Here is a 17,304-nt window from a genome sequence, read left to right as displayed (position 1 = left end):
ATAAGACAGTCCTGACATCCCAGGAACCAGTCTGGTGAACCTTCTCTGCACTCAAATCCTCTATGGCAATAATGTCTTTCCTCAGATTTGGAGACCAAAACTGTACGCAATACTCCAGGTGTGGTCTCACCAAGACCCTGTACAACTGCAGTAGAACCTCCCTGCTCCTAGACTCAAATCCTTTTGCTATGAAGATACTGCTCGCTCGTCATCTTGCAAAATTCCACTCACACAATTTTCCTTTTGCAGTTATTACTTCTTTTTAAATTCCAGATTAAATTCAAACTGTTCTCTGGATCACTGGCATAGTCATTTGACTGCTGCGCCATCTCAATTGGATTCCAATCAGGGAAAAACAAAACAAAAACAGGCACAGCCAGAGTTAACAGTATAGATTTTATTACTTGAAAGCATAAGAAAAAAACAACAGAAGAATTTCAGATTTAAAAAGATGTGCAGATACAATCTGAGGAATATCTAATGAGCTTGGAGCCACTTTTGCTTTTAGATCAGACGTCCAAAAATCCCTCAACATCACGCAGTATTTCTACAAGTGTGTGCGTGTCTGTGCGTGTGTACTGTACACAAGGGGAAAGGGGGAGATCCACTTACATCAAACCGCATGGGACACTTATTACCAAGGGGGTCCAAAAGGTTGCAGCAGAGAAAGGAATGATTTCCTCCCACTCCCCTTACTGCACGAGACTACCATTCTCTATCTTGTACGCATCTATGCATGTTGATAAAGAAGAAAATAATTCATTTAGAAAAAAGATTTGTGTGTCAAGTAGAAAAAGGCACTTAAAATTCAGCTCCAGGAGATCGGTCAACCACTCATCACCATTCGGACCAATTCTGTGAATGAAACAAAGAAAATATTGAATTATTCTGCCCCCCGAGAGAATTGAAGAAGGGTTCCGATTAAAATCTCTAGAGTTTTACAACAAACAAGACGAAAATCCTGCAAAATTGTATGCAAAACATGTTTGCACACAAGCAGAAGCAAAATGAATCCCATGCAAAAAAAAATAAAAATATGGAATGATCCCAATTTGCTCCAACTAGTATTAGAAACATAGAAATTAGGTGCAGGAGTAGGCCATTCGGCCCTTCGAGCCTGCACCGCCATTTAATATGATCATGGCTGATCATCCAACTCAGTATCCCGTACCTGCCTTCTCTCCATACCCCCTGATCCCCTTGGCCACAAGGGCCACATCTAACTCCCTCTTAAATATAGCCAATGAACTGGCCTCAACTACCCTCTGTGGCAGAGAGTTCCAGAGATTCACCACTCTCTGTGTGAAAATTTTTTTTTTTTTTCTGCGGCCGAGAGAGGGGGTTATGGGAGTTATAACAGTAAATGTCTTTCCCACAATCAACCCGCCTCAAAAAGGCAGTCAATTTTAACTTGCCTATCCACCCAAACTGGAAATATGTACAAATATGAACCTTCACTTTTCCTCCCACCTCCCCAGTCTAAAGAATCTAAGCAGTCAGTCCAGAATTCAATTCTCCAGTTTGCACTAACTACGGAACGGAGCAGTAAAGGTGGCAGCTCTAACCAGCCGGCCTTCTCGAATACAAGATTGCAGGCATGTTATTCCTCCCAGCAATACATTTGTTACCAAAGGAAGACCACATTAGCCGTAGATTCCATTCATCTGAACTTTTGTGCTATCCATCACAGGTGATGCAGGAATGACGAGACAGATTTCTTCCAAAATGGACACCAGATATAATTTAGTAATTCAGAACCTTGGAGGCTGGTAGCATCGAATCCAAACCAATGTTAGACTTGGCCACTTCTTTTTCTCCAAAATACACTTAAGATGGTGCATATACAATGCCCAAACATTGACAGGCTGGCAGAAATTACAAAAAATAAAGAACCAAATGGTCTTCCTTTAGTTGGCAGAAATTCAAGTATAGTCACGAACTGGAGATATCAGCCTCCTCTCTCCCCATTCCCCCAAAAACAAAATCACACCCAGATCAAGCCACATGCAGAGCATGCTAAAAGAAAAGAAAACAGGACAAATATTGGCAGGGGAAAAGTGTCAAGGTGGCGTACCATTCACCCAGACATGATGTGCCTGACAAAAGCTGTTAAACAGGAAGAAAAGGTTTAAAAACAATGCAATTTGAACCAACTTTTTGACACAAGATTTACTGGGGATTTGGATCACAAACTTTCAACAAACCAAGTATCCAAAGAAACATCAAATATCAGTCTGAAGAAGGGTTTCGGCCCGAAACGTTGCCTATTTCCTTCGCTCCATAGATGCTGCTGCACCCGCTGAGTTTCTCTAGCTTTTTTGTGTATCCAAAGAAACAATCCAGCTCGAGTTTGAGTTTAACATAGACAATAGGTGCAGGAGTAGAGGCCATTCGGCCCTTCGAGCCTGCACCGTTCGCCATTCAATATGATCACGGCTGATCATCCAACCCAGTATCCCATCCCTGCCTTCTCTCCATACCCCCTGATCCCTTTAGCCACATCTAACTCCCTCTTAAATATAGCCATTGAACTGTGTGGCCTCAACTACCTTCTGTGGCAGAGAATTCCACAGATTCACCACTCTCTGTGTGTGTGAAAAAAAATGTTTTCCTCATCTCGGTCCTAAAAGATTTCCCCCTTGTGTTTAAGAAGGAACTGTGCAGATGCTGGAAAATCGAAGGTAGGCAAAAGTGCTGGAGAAACTCAGCGGGTGCAGCAGCATCTATGTGGAGCGAAGGAAATAGGTAACGTTTCGGGACGAAACCCGGAAGGGTTTCGGCCCGAAACGTTGCCTATTTCCTTCGCTCCATAGATGCTGCTGCACCCGCTGAGTTTCTCCAGCTTTTTTGTGTGCCTATGGTACTAGGATATATCAGGAGAAGGCCAGGACCATTCTCTGAGAAGGAGGAGCAAGTTTTTTTAAAAAAACATTTTTTTTTTTAATGTAAGCATATTTGTCTGTAATTGTTCTGCACAGAAACATCTGCCCTAGATGTTTTACATCCAAGTCCGTGCTCTTCCTATCCTTTACAACTGCTGGCCACTGCACCCCATTCTGTTCAGATGCACAGACAGGGCCAAACTATGCTGGTTTGTGACATAGCGCAAGAAACTGGTGAAATGTAGTGCAGCATGAAATTAGTCAATGGTACATTTAGGACAGATCAGAAGGCAAATGGATTCCAAGAGGGGGAAGTAAATCATTTAACTGGAGGTGATGGTAGGGGGAATGTATGGTCTTTTTGGGTGGCCAAGCTTCCCACCTAGAGTCAAAACAGCCATTTACAGCATCTTGGTGGAGGAGCGCTGCTGCTGCTGCTGCGGCCCGACCGGAGAGTCGGAGGCTCCAACGGCAGGTCTGTGGACGGCGGCACCGGGAGCCCGCGGGTCCCTGGAGGGAGACCGCTTTTCAGGGCTCTCGCAACGGCGACTTCCCCCGCCCGAGTTGCGGGGTTGAAGAGCTCCTGGAGTGGGGCCTAACATCACCGCGGCTTGGAATGGCCGCGGGACTCTGCGAGCGCACGCCGGGGGCTCTAACACCAAGACCCGGTGTGCGACCTCGCACCACCCGGCGTGGCTTTAATGGCCGCGGGACAATCGCCATCGCCAGCCGGGGGCTTTGACTTTGACTCTGACATCGGGCGGGGGGGGAGTGCAGTGGAGAGATAAGCTTATTTGGCCTTCCATCACAGCAATGTGATGGATGTTTATGTAAATTGTGTTGTGTCTTGGGTCTATTTGTTTGTAATGTACGGCTGCAGAAACGGCATTTCGTTTGGACCTCAAGGGGTCCAAATGACAAATAAATGTATCTTGTATCTTGCCTTGCGTTGCCATCAGCTTGGATGGGGTCAATGTGGAGGCAGTTATTCCCACAGCCCTCTTCCGCCAAGTTCACTCCCTCTCCCAGTCCAAAATTGAATTCATTTGTGAACCAATAGCTTTGCAACTCTTTGGACCATGAACCTGTTTTCCCGCATCATCCCCAATCGTTGCACCTCACAATGTTAAAACATGTAAAGAAACACAGGCCCAGCCCAACAAATACAAGTCATCCCAGCCACATGGGGGGCAAGTGCCTTCATTCTTATTGACTGCAACGGTGCATGCAACCCACCCTCGTAGTTGATGCAACCATTTGCATCCTCGTGGCCTGCTAGCAGAGTCTCCACTTCCTCCTCAGTCATTTTCTCACCTACACGGAGAGAACAAAAAAATAGCAGTGGATCAGGAAGGTTAGACAGCGGCGCATTTTGACGCAACAGTCGAGTTGCTGCCTTGCAGCGCTAAAGACTCGGGGTCAACCGTGACTCTGCGTGCTGTCTGTACATTCCCCCCGTCACCACACCGGATTTCTCTGCCCGCTCTGGTTTCCTCCCACATTCCAGGGGGCGTACAGGTTTGCAGGTTGATTGGCTTTGCTAAGAATTGTAAATTGTCCCTGGTGCTAGTAGAGAAATAGAAACATACAAACATAGACAATAGGTGCAGGAGTAGAGGCCATTCGGCCCTTCGAGCCTGCACCGCCATTCAATATGATCATGGCTGATCATCCAACTCAGTATCCCGTACCTGCCTTCTCTCCATACCCCCTGATCCCTTTAGCCACAAGGGCCACATCTAACTCCCTCTTAAATATAGCCAATGAACTGTGTGGCCTCAACTACCCTCTGCGGCAGAGAATTCCACAGATTCACCACTCTCTGTGTGAAAAAAGTTCTTCTCATCTCAGTTTTAAAGGATTTCCCCCTTATCCTTAAGCTGTGACCCCTTGTCCTGGACTTCCCCAACATCGGGAACAATCTTCCTGCATCTAGCCTGTCCAACCCCTTAAGAATAGGTCAGGAGGCCATTTGGCCCTTCAAGCCAGCACTGCCATTCACCGTGATCATCCACAATCAGTACCCCGTTCCTGCCTTCTCCCCATATCCCTTGATTCCGCTAGCCCCCAGAGCTCTATCTAATTCTCTTTTGAATCCATCCAGTGAATTGGCCTCCACTGCCCTCTGTGGCAGAGAATTCCACAAACTCACAACTCTCTGGATGAAAAAAATTTTCCTCATCTCACAGTTTTAAATGACCTCCCCTTTATTCTAAGACTGTGTGGCTCCTAGTTCTGGACTCGCCCAACATTGGGAACATTTTTCCTGCATCTAGCTTGTCCAGTCCTTTTATAATGTTATATGTTTCTATAAGATCCCACCTCATCCTTCTAAACTCCAGTGAATACAAGCCTAGTCTTTTCAATCTTTCCTCATATGACAGTCCCGCCATCCCAGGGATCAATCTGGTGAACCTACGCTGGGCTCCCTCAATCGCAAGGATGTCCTTCCTCAAATTAGGAGACCAAAACTGAATAATAAAAATGAATGGTGAAGTCGGATGAGGTGACAAATGAGGCTGAGATGAGCTTTCATAGACCAAGCCATTCATAAGGTAATAAGGAATAGGAGTAGATTTAGGCCATCCGGCCCATCAAGTCTACTCTGCCATTCACAAGATCAAAGCTAGACACAAAATGCTGGAGTCACCCAGCGGTTCAGTCTGAAGAAGGGTCTCGACCCGAAACGTCACCCATTCCTTCTCTCCACAGATGCTGCCTGTCCCGCTGAGTTACTCCAGCACTTTGTGTCTATCTTCGATTTAAACCAGCATCTGCAGTTCTTTCCTACAAAACAAACAAGTTCATATTTAGTGTTTAAGAGGGAACTGCAGATGCTGGAGAATCGAAGGTTACACAAAAAAGCTGGAGAAACTCAGCGGGTGCAGCAGCATCTATGTGGAGCGAAGGAAATAGGCAACGTTTCGGGACGAAACCCGGAAGGGTTTCGTCCCGAAACGTTGCCTATTTCCTTCAGGATTTCGGGTCTGAAGAAGGGTTTCGGCCCGACACGTTGCCTATTTCCTTCGCTCCATAGATGTTGCTGCACCCGCTGAGTTTCTCCAGCTTTTTCGTGTAAAGTTCATATTTAGGTTCAATTATGTGGGCGTTTGTACTGCCTGAGCTTAGACCAAGTTTGAATTTGGGCTCAGGTGAAAATGTAACTAATTGACTGGATCCTGCCCATCATTGTCAGTTATAATCAAAAATGGTTGCCAGATTATGAAAACCGTGTTACATGGTGATAATCTCTTCTCCTCAAAAGCTCCAGGAAGTCCCTACCTCTGGTGTGGACTTTGGACAATTCCCCCCTCTCCCCAAGATGTTCTCTCGGTGCTCCAATGGCCCCCACAACCCAAAGACAAGAGGTCACATTAAACTCAAGCATTACCGAGAGTGACCAGTACGTGGCGCAGTTCAGCGCCCATCACCGTGCCATTTCCTTCCTTATCAAAGACTCGCAGACCCTCGACAAAATCCTCAAACGTTCCCGGCTCCTTGTTTCTTGCAATGTCTTGAAGTTTTGGAAGAAACTGCTCAAAATCCAGAGTTTTCATATTCATATCTGCAACGTGAAGGCAAAGGTTACTTAATCCCATCTTCTCTACTTTACTCTTTAGAAGCGTGCAACGGCTTTGCCAAGGCATGCTGGAGCATGGTCAGAATGAACCAAATTCTCGGTTACCCAATCCATTTAGCAAAGCAAGAATGCACATGCAGAACAGAACAAAAAAAAACTCAAGTAAACTCTGTTCAAAATACTCTCTAGAATTTAGGAGATTGAGAGGGGATCTTATAGAAACTTACAAAATTCTTAAGGGGTTGGACAGGCTAGATGCAGGAAGATTGTTCCCGATGTTAGGGAAGTCCAGGACAAGGGGTCACAGCTTAAGGATAAAGGGGAAATCCTTTAAAACCGAGATGAGAAGAACCTTTTTTCACACACAGAGAGTGGTGAATCTCTGGAATTCTCTGCCACAGAGGGTAGTCGAGGCCACAGTTCATTGGCTATATTTAAGAGGGAGTTAGATGTGGCCCTTGTGGCTAAGGGGATCAGGGGGTATGGAGAGAAGGCAGGTACGGGATACTGAGTTGGATGATCAGCCATGATCATATTGAATGGCGAATGGTGCAGGCTCGAAGGGCCGAATGGCCTACTCCTGCACCTAATTTCTATGTTTCGATGTAAAAAGTTGCAAGATATCGATCTTCTCATGTTTTGCAATTTTTCTTCTAAGTGGTTTCCTGCTTAATATTTAAAAATGATTACAATCTGGTAGCTCTTCCTCCCGGTCCACTCCCCATGAACAACATCCGGATTCTTACCTTCGGGCTTTGGATTCCCAAGGACTTTCAAGACTTCAGCATTGCATGGATTCTGACCAAGGGCACGCAACAGATCCGCAAATTGGCCAAAACCAATTCTACCTTCACCAATCCGGTCATAGAGGCAGAAAGCCTCTTTGAATTCTGAAAAGAAAATGGATCCTCATAAAGAATGTACAAAATTGAAGAACAGCATTTTGGTTTTTTCCCCCCCCCCATCTACAAGCAGATTTTATTTCGTGAAAGGGGTTTAGAGAATAATTTAAAAAAACACTAAAGCACAGGTCGTCTCCATACTTATTAATATATTAGACAAATAATGGGGTAAAGGCAGGAATGTGGGATTAGGTCACAGCTTAAGGATAAAGGGGAAATCCTTTAAAACCGAGATGAGAAGAACTATTTTCACACAGAGAGTGGTGAATCTGTGGAACTCTCTGCCACAGAGGGTAGTTGAGGCCACACAGTTCATTGGCTATATTTAAGAGGGAGTTAGATGTGGCCCTTGTGGCTAAAGGGATCAGGGGGTATGGAGAGAAGGCAGGTACGGGATACTGAGTTGGATGATCAGCCATGATCATATTGAATGGCGAATGGTGCCGGCTCGAAGGGCCGAATGGCCTCTACTCCTGCACCTATTTTCTATGTTTCTATGTTTGGAGGATAACACCAACAGACTTACTTGGTAGGTGAAATTTAATAAAAATGTTATTCAAATTTAAAGCAACATTCCATGAACAAAGTGGTTGGGTGTTATATCACTAATTCACTCGAAGGGCCGAATGGCCTACTCCTGCACCTATTTACTGTGTTTCTTTACCTCGGTACACATGACTATAGGGTGATTTCACCAAATGTCAAATGAGCGTAGATCCCCCTCACGTGACCGAAAATTTTAACTGGAGGACATAGCTCAGTTTGGTGCATGTTAGTGAATGGGGAAACACGCACTTTCCCACCCGTTAAAAACATGGAAAACGGCCGATATTTGAGCTGAAATTTTCTGTGCTAGTCGGGGTGACCGTGAAGCACAGCGACCTAAATTTTCAGGCAAAAACAAAGATAGAAAGTAAGGTAATTACAAGAGGGAACTGAAGGTGGAAAACAGTGGAAGTGAACAGCGGACATTTGCCATGGAGATTTTAAGATCCAAAATATCGGGAATTATCGCGTTTGCTCGCTGAATTTCATCAAAAGTAAGGCATTATTAACTTACTTTTGATGAAATTCAGCGAGCAAACGCGATAATTCCCGATATTTTGGACCTTTAAATCACCACGGCAAATGTTTGCTGTTCACTTCCGCTGTTTTCCACCTTCAGTTCCCTCTTGTAATTAATTACCTTACTTTCTATCTTTTTTTTTGCCTGAAAATTTAGGTCTCTGTGCTTCAAGGTCACCCCGACTAGCACAGAAATTTTCAGCTCAAAACTCGGCCGTTTTCCATGTTTTTAACGGGTGGGAAAGTGCGTGTTTCCCCATTCACTAACATGTACCGAAGTGACATATGTCCTCCAGTTAAAATTTTCGGTCACGTGAGGGGGGATCTACGCTCATTTGACACTTGGTGAAATCACCCTATAAACTAAACACTTGTACTTACGTACAAACTAATACTTCTGGTCAAATCCAATCTACAAGATGTTTTTATTTCGACGCATTTAATGTCTGATCTGATTAAATTAGCCTCCAGTGCTTATCTCCCTGTAAATCAGTTTCAACCTCCCAGGAGAGGAGACTGGTCACCATTTGTTAGAATGGAATCCGTCTGAGTTGGCATGAAATTACTTGTCCAAATTAGGAAATATTGGGCAAACCAAAAAACTAAGCAATGGATGGAGACTGACTGTCCCCTCCCCCTCTAAAAGAAACCTGACCAAGTTCAATTGAACAACAGAAAGACGCATTGCCGTTTGGCTTGATACAATCAAACAGTTAATATGAATTAATTATGTGTCAACACCATGAAACGGATCCTCTTTCAAGTACTAAATTTCTCCCAGTAAATAAAATACATTAATAATTAAAACAGGAACAAATGGAAAAAATAAATAAATTGGGATTTAAACTACAGTTGGGAAAAGTTTTCAATATTATTTGGGAAAAAGTTTTCAATGTTATTTGGGAAAAAGTTTTCAATGTTATTTGGGAAAAGTGGGCAGTTATTTCCTCTAAATCTAGCTCCTTGCAGCGACCCACCCAAAAACCTGAACCCCACTGAATTTCTGCTATAAAAAGGAAAAGCCCATCCTGTTCGAATTTGGAGCCCATCAAAGTTAATGAAGGCAGGTACACAAAGCTGGAGAAAGCATACAGTTTTGGTCTCCTAATCTGCAACTCAGTATCCCGTCCCTGCCTTCTCTCCATACCCCCTGATCCCTTTAGCCACAAGGGCCACATCTAACTCTCTCTTAAACTCCCTCCCTAACATCGGGAAGATTGTTCCCGATGTTGGGGAAGTCCAGGACAAGGGGTCACAGCTTAAGGATAAGGGGGAAATCCTTTAGGACATAGATGAGAAAAACATTTCACACAGAGAGTGGTGAATCTGTGGAACTCTCTGCCACAGAAGGTAGTTGAGGCCACACAGTTCATTGGCTATATTTAAGAGGGAGTTAGATGTGGCCCTTGTGGCTAAAGGGATCAGGGGGTATGGAGAGAAGGCAGGGACGGGATACTGAGTAGGATGATCAGCCATGATCATATTGAATGGCGAATGGTGCAGGCTGGAAGGGCTGAATGGCCTACTCCTGCACCTATTGTCTATGTTTCTATGTATATTTAAGAGGGAGTTAGATGTGGCCCTTGTGGCTAAAGGGATCAGAGGGTATGGAGAGAAGGCAGGTATGGGATACTGAGTTGGATGATCAGCCATGATCATATTGAATGGCGAATGGTGCAGGCTCGAAGGGGCCGAATGGCCTCTACTCCTGCACCTAATTTCTATGTTTCTATGTAAATATAGCCAATGAACCGTGTGGCCTCAACTACCATCTGTGGCAGAGAATTCCACAGATTCACCACTCTCTGTGTGTGAAAAAAAATGTTCTTCTCATCTCGGTTTTAAAGGATTTCCCCCTTATCCTTAAGCTGTGACCCCTTGTCCTGGACTTCCCCAACATCGGGAACGATCTTCCTGCATCTAGCCTGGATTATTCTGTATTTCTTGATTATTCTGTATCTTCTCTCTTTCTATTTTTTTTTGTTTTCCTTATGTACAACTACTACGGACTGACGCAAAACTGCATTTCGTTGTACTCATACTTGCATTTGTGCCATGACATTAAAGTTGAATTGAATTGAAGCCTGTCCAACCCCTTAAGAATTACTCAGCGGGTGCAGCAGCATCTATGGAGTGAAGGAAATAGGCAACGTTTCGGGATGAAACCCTTCTTCAGACCCGAAATCCTGAAGGAAATAGGCAACGTTTCGGGGCGAAACCCTTCTTCAGACCCAAAATCATGAAGGAAATAGGCAACGTTTCGGGACGAAACCCTTCCAGGTTTTGGCCCGAAACGTTACCTATTTCCTTCGCTCCATAGATGCTGCTGCACCCGCTGAGTTTCTCCAGCATTTTTGTGTAACCTTCGATTCTCCAGCATCTGCAGTTCCCTCTTAAACCCTTAAGAATTATGTAAGTTTCTATAAGATCCTCTCTTTAATACAATTAATACGGACTTCCATCTGTATATATGTATATATGTATGTAGCGCCGTAGAATTTGTGCACCTATTCCCCCCCCCCATCTCCCTTCTGTTTTGTTTTTCTGTTTCTTGTTTTTTGTGTAAAATTGTATGTATGCACTGAGTACGAGCAGCTTTCAGTTTCACTGTACATGTATAGTGACAATAAATGGCAGATCATATCATATCAATCTCCTAAATTCTTGTTTCTTGGCTCTCCAAAATATTCCAAATGGAATTTAAACTGTGGAGGTGGTGAAGAGAGGGCTTCAGCCAGAGTTATTGGGAAGAAAGAGCTACAAAGGTTGGAAAGTCTAGGCTAGACTAGAGAAGGCTCGACCGATGTAGGAAATGGGATGGGGCGTTTCAGGAAGGGAAGGGCCAGGTCGCCGCCCTGTAATGTGCAAAACGTTGCAATCTTTGCCCTTATATGGAGTTAAAGCCATCAGCCTCGTAGGGAAGAGTCCAATTTAGAGAGGGTAATGGGGAGCTTTGCACACAGTAAACTGGAAGCTGCAACCTCCACAGTTTAAATCCACCTCCACACAGTTTAAATTCCATTTGGAATATTTTGGAGCAAGGAACCAGGGGAGGGGAGGGAGATCTGCCTGATGATACCGACCAGGATCACAATGCAAAGAAATTAGGGCGTAAACACAGAGAGAGGATGAGCCTCCATTCGTGGCAACTTTCTCAGCTATTTGCAAACTTCTTTTGTGCAAGGAAATGAACTCATTCGAGTTTTGAACTGAACTGAACATTACACAACGCGACACACCTCGACAATCACAGGCTGAAAAGTTCCCCCTTTTTGTGGAACTGAGTTTAATAAAACAAGCCTTTAAAAGAAGAAAAACAACAACTTACCAGCGATCTGGTCTTCTGTGAAATCGCACTGTTGGAGTAAAAACAAGCATTGCATTAAAAAATGAATATTGCATGCAGTCAAAGACAGGGAGCGTTAATATCTGATCAAGGATTGCATTAAAAAATGAATATTGCATGCAGTCAAAGACAGGGAGACAGCGTTAATAGCTGATCAAGGGGGAGAGATCTCTTACCATCTTGTTCTTGTTCTGGTTCTTGTTCTGGTTCTTGTTCTGGTCCCTGCTTCCACTGCCTGCCTTTCTTGGATTGTGTGGTGTAACACTAAAGATTGATGGCTCTTGTACTCCAATCACACACAGAACAGCTCGCCCTGTGACTGCATTCCAGTCTCATGCAAACCTCCAATCACACACGAAGGCAGTGGCTATCTGTCACAGTCGTTTCAAATGCTAAAACCAGGAAGTCGGTCTGCAGTAACTCTGCACACCATAAACAGTCAGAAAAAACAGTACTCTCTTCGTGTCATTATCACTCCCAAAGATACTAGATCACTGCTGGCAATGCAATGCTGACAATAAAAGTGGAGAGAGAGAGAGAGAGGGAAGGAGAGATAGAGGGGTAGAGGGCCCCATCCCATTTCCTACATCGGTCGAGCCTTCTCTAGTCTAGTCTAGTCTTTCCAACCTTTGTAGCTCTTTCTTCCCAATAACTCTGACTGAAGCCCTCTCTTCACCACCTGCACAGTTTAAATTCCATTTGGAATATTTTGGAGAACCAAGAAGCAAGAATTTAGAAGATTGAGAGGGCATCTTATAGAAACTTACATAATTCTTAAGGGGTTGGACAGGCTTCAATTCAATTCAATTCAACTTTAATGTCATGGCACAAATACAAGTAGCAGTACAACGAAATGCAGTTTTGCGTCAGTCCGTAGTAGTTGTACATAAGGGAAAAAAACAAATAGAAAGAGGGAAGATACAGAATAATCAAGAAATACAGAATAATCCAGGCTAGATGCAGGAAGATTGTTCCCGATGTTAGGGAAGTCCAGAACAAGGGGTCACAGCTTAAGGATAAGGGGGAAATCCTTTTAGGACCGAGATGAGAAGAACTTTTTTCACACAGAGAGTGGTGAATCTCTGGAACTCTCTGTCACAGAGGGTAGTTGAGGCCACAGTTCATTGGCTATATTTAAGAGGGAGTTAGATGTGGCCCTTGTGGCTAAAGGGATCAGAGGGAATGGAGAGAAGGCAGGTACGGGATACTGAGTTGGATGATCAGCCATGATCATATTGAATGGCGGTGCAGGCTCGAAGGGCCGAATGGCCTCTACTCCTGCACCTAATTTCTATGTTTCTATGAAGGGGAGATGTTGACAATGTAAGCCATTCAGGCAAGCAACAATGGAGAGAGAAGCACATTGAACCAGCAGATAAACAGTGGGGGTTGGTTAGCTTGGATGAACCTGCAGATAATTCAAGGTGTTTAAGAAGGAACTGTGCAGATGCTGGAGAAATCGAAGGTAGACAAAAATGCTGGAGAGACTCAGCGGGTGCAGCAGCATCTATGTGGAGCGAAGGAAATAGGCGACGTTTCGGGACGAAACCTAAGGAAATAGGCAACTTTTCGGGCCGAAACGTTGCCTATTTCCTTCAGAGTTTCGGGCCGAAACGTTGCCTATTTCCTTCAGAGTTTCGGGCCGAAACGTTGCCTATTTCCTTCAGAGTTTCGGGCCGAAACATTGCCTATTTCCTTCAGGGTTTCGGGCCGAAACATTGCCTATTTCCTTCAGGGTTTCGGCCCGAAATGTTGCCTATTTCCTTCAGAGTTCCGGGCCGAAACGTTGCCTATTTCCTTCGCTCCATGGATGCTGCTGCACCCGCTGAGTTTCCTCCAGATAATTAAAAGCATCGCTTTAATGTGAAAGATGTCCGGGTATGTGGATTTTTTAAAAAGTAGGTTCCAGAAAGCTTTTTGAGCCAATAGCTAGAGAAGGGGCTAATTTAACCGGTAGCCAGATATGTGGTTGAATTGTCAGTGGGAGAGTATTTTGGGGATAGTGACCATAATTATGTAAACTTCATGGTGGTTGTGGAAAGGGATAAGGATGCGGTGAAGAAGAAGGGTCCTGGATTGGCAAAAAAACAATTTCATTATCATGCAACAGGTCAGGACAAACACAAAGCAGTGGTTTCTCTGAAGAAGGGTTTCGGCCCGAAACGTCGCCTATTTCCTTCGCTCCATAGATGCTGCTGCACCCGCTGAGTTCCTCCAGCAATTTTGTGTACCTTCGATCTTCCAGCATCTGCAGTTCCTTCTTAAACACAAAGCAGTGGTTTGCAGGTCAGTTTACATCTGTCAAAATTGTGTGATTCAAAGTGAAATAATAAGGATTCAGGGCCAGCATGTTTCATAGAAACATAGAAACATAGAAATTAGGTGCAGGAGTAGGCCATTCGGCCCTTCGAGCCTGCACCGCCATTCAATATGATCATGGCTGATCATCCAACTCAGTATCCCGTACCTGCCTTCTCTCCATACCCCCTGATCCCCTTAGCCACAAGGGCCACATCTAACTCCCTCTTAAATATAGCCAATGAACTGGCCTCAACTACCCTCTGTGGCAGAGAATTCCACAGATTCACCACTCTCTGTGTGAAAAAAGTTCTTCTCATCTCGGTTTTAAAGGATTTCCCCTTTATCCTTAAGCTGTGAGGGTAAAGGCAGGGACAGTAAGGAACCTTGATGTTAGGGGATATTGATGGAAGGCTGGATAAAAAAAAGAAAAAAGAAGCATGGCAGGTGTGGGGAGAACTGAAAACTGGGGGAAGGCCTTTCAGGAATAACGAAAGTGTCCAGGGATAGTTAGCAAATGCATCAGGAGGGAAAAGTGGGTGTGACGTATTACTAACAGTCAAATTGAAAGAGAATCGCAGAGTATTGTTGTATGTACATTAAAGGCAAAAGGGTAATCGGGGAAAGAATATGGTCCATTGACGACCAAAAATGGCAATCTGCATGTGGAGCCAGGGGATGAGGATTTAAATGAATACTTCTCATCTATATTCGTTAAGGAGAATGTCATTTTGTAGTGGGAGAATTCAGGGAAGGAGGGGCATATAACATGGAACGGGCAGTTCCTATTTGGATTTAGATCTGCATGTAATCACACAGAACATTCTTACACAAGTGGCTCTAAACATGGAAGAGTATCACTCTCTTAAATCTCCAAATTAATCCTCCACCAGTTTCTATGTAAGACTATTTTAACGTGTGCTTTCAAACATGCAAAAATGTCTAGACTTCCTTCTAGTTACTTTAAAGTGAAAAATCATCTCAATGCACTTCCCCCACCTGCCATTGCCTTTAAAATTTAATTTATCCAAAATTCTTCCAGGATTAAAAATGGCGATTATATAGATCTAATTCCCATGAAGTAATTGGTCTGAAATATTAACTGTTTCTTGCTCCAGAGATGCTACCTGACCTGCTGCAATAGTCAAATCACTTTCAAAATTGTACAGGATGTACAAAAATGTACAGGGTACTGATTGGGGATGATCATATTGAATGGCGGTGCTGGGTTGTGGGAACTTCACTATGCCCCCCTGCAGGAACTATAGGGTGATTTCACCAAAGGTCAAATGAGCGTAGATCCCCCCTCACGTGACCGAAAATTTTAACTGGAGGACATATGTCAGATCGGTACATGTTAGTGAATGTACATCGAAAACGGCCGATTTTTGAGCTGAAATTTTCTGTGCTAGTCGGGGTGACCGTGAAGAACAGCGACCTAAATTTTCAGGCAAAAAAAAAGATAGAAAGTAAGGTAATTACAAGAGGGAACTGAAAGTGGAAAAACAGCGGAAGTGAACAGCGGACATTTGCCGTGGAGATTTAAAGATCCAAAATATCGGGAATTATCGGGTTTGCTCGCTGAATTTCATCAAAAGTAAGTTAATAATGCCTTACTTTTGATGAAATTCAGCGAGCAAACGCGATTAGTCCCAATATTTTGGACCTGTAAATATCCACGGCAAATGTCAGCTGTTCACTTCCGCCGCTTTCTACCTTCAGTTCCCTCTTGTAATTACCTCACTTTCTATCTTTATTTTTGCCTGAAAATTTAGGTCGCCGTGCTTCACGGTCACCCCGACTAGCACAGACAATTTCAGCTCAAAAATCGGCCGTTTTCCTTGTTTTTAACGGGTGGGAAAGTGCGTGTTTCCCCATTCACTAACATGCACCGATGTGACATATGTCCTCCGGTTAAAATTTTCGGTCACGTGAGGGGGGGATCTACGCTCATTTGACATTTGGTGAAATCACCCTATACAACAGGAGGTGCAACTCCAGAGCCAACAATATCATGGGAGACCCCTGCCACCCCTGCAACGGACTGTTCCAGCTGCTACGGTCAGGCAAACGCCTCCGTTGCCATGCGGTGAGAACGGAGAGGTTGAGAAGGAGTTTCTTCCCAGAGGCAATTCGGACTGTAAACGCCTTTCTCACCAGGGACTAACTCTACTGAACGTTTTTCCTTCCATTATTTAGTATGTAAAAGAATATGTGTGTTATGATTGTGTTTATAGGTTGTTTGGTTGTTTGTCTTTTGCACAAAAGTCCGCGAGCATTGCCACTTTCATTTCACTGCACATCTCGTATGTGTATGTGACAAATAAACTTGACTTAACTTGGCTAGACTTGGCTCGAAGGGCTGAATGGCCTCAATAGTCAAATCACTTTTAAAATAAGAAATGGTGTGGGGATAGAAAACTAGAATTTAGAAAGATAGACATAGAAACATCGATGCAAGGAAATAAAAATCCCTTTTCCAGCCCCCCACACAATTTCTTATTTTGAAAGTGATTTGACTATTGAGTGTAAAGTTTCTATTGAGTGTAAAGAATAAAGAAACTATTCTATTCTAAAGTGAAGATTTTTTTTATGGATTCGTGCCGTCTCGGACCATCTCCTGACGTCAAAGGGCTTCTGCTGGAGTTGCTTTCTTCATCTAGAATTTCTCTCTGTTCTGTATATTGTTACTTTATTCTACCAGCAGTCTGGCTTCTGCTGATAAGCTCATTTCTTTCTAAGTTATATTTTTCAGAGTTCTAGTATAATTCAACCATCCCTATAAACCCTTTTCTCACAGACAGGGTGGTGTAAAAGTCTGCAGTGGTCTCCTAAGTGGGACAGGGTGGTGTAAAAGTCTCCCGAGGTCTCCTAAGTGGGACAGGGTGGTGTAAAAGTCTCCAGAGGTCTCCTAAGTGGGACAGGGTGGTGTAAAAGTTTCCAGATGTCTCCTAAGTGGGACAGGGTGGTGTAAAAGTTTCCTGAGGTCTCCTAAGTGGGACAGGGTGGTGTAAAAGTCTCCAGAGGTCTCCTAAGTGGGACAGGGTGGTGTAAAAGTCTCCAGATGTCTCCTAAGTGGGACAGGGTGGTGTAAAAGTCTCCAGAGGTCTCCTAAGTGGGACAAGGGTGCGTTTTCCATCCCCACACAATGTCTTATTTTGAAAGTGATTTGACTATTGAGTGTAAAGTGAAGATTTTTTTTTTGGATTCGCGCCCGCCCGCCCAAGTAGT

The 17,304-nt window shown here is 44.0% G+C and overlaps 1 protein-coding gene across 1 annotated transcript; it reads right to left on the bottom strand.

Annotated features, from left to right (window-relative positions):
• Window positions 1-377: 377 nt before the first annotated feature.
• On the bottom strand, window positions 378-12,081 carry LOC129714790 (myosin light polypeptide 6-like). The gene is made up of 6 exons (XM_055664637.1): window positions 11,952-12,081; window positions 11,758-11,785; window positions 7,209-7,352; window positions 6,274-6,447; window positions 4,119-4,196; window positions 378-855 (listed from the first exon to the last, which is right to left on the bottom strand). The coding sequence occupies exons 1-6, from the start codon at window positions 11,952-11,954 to the stop codon at window positions 827-829; spliced, it is 456 nt and encodes a 151-aa protein (XP_055520612.1). The 5' UTR covers window positions 11,955-12,081; the 3' UTR covers window positions 378-826.
• Window positions 12,082-17,304: the final 5,223 nt, after the last annotated feature.

The sequence above is a fragment of the Leucoraja erinacea genome, chromosome 40 (genome assembly GCF_028641065.1).
Source record: "Leucoraja erinacea ecotype New England chromosome 40, Leri_hhj_1, whole genome shotgun sequence".
Lineage (NCBI taxonomy): Eukaryota > Metazoa > Chordata > Chondrichthyes > Rajiformes > Rajidae > Leucoraja > Leucoraja erinaceus.
This window is presented reverse-complemented; position numbering and strand designations above follow the sequence as displayed.

Bases quoted from the DNA above. Each gene is read 5' to 3' on its own strand.
- LOC129714790 (XM_055664637.1), bottom strand. The intron at 7,353-11,757 runs GTAAGTTGTTGT...TTTTCTTTTCAG, and splicing joins CACAGAAGACCAGATCGCTG to AATTCAAAGAGGCTTTCTGC. The intron at 856-4,118 runs GTGGGTTGCATG...TTTCATTCACAG, and splicing joins TGGTTGCATCAACTACGAGG to AATTGGTCCGAATGGTGATG.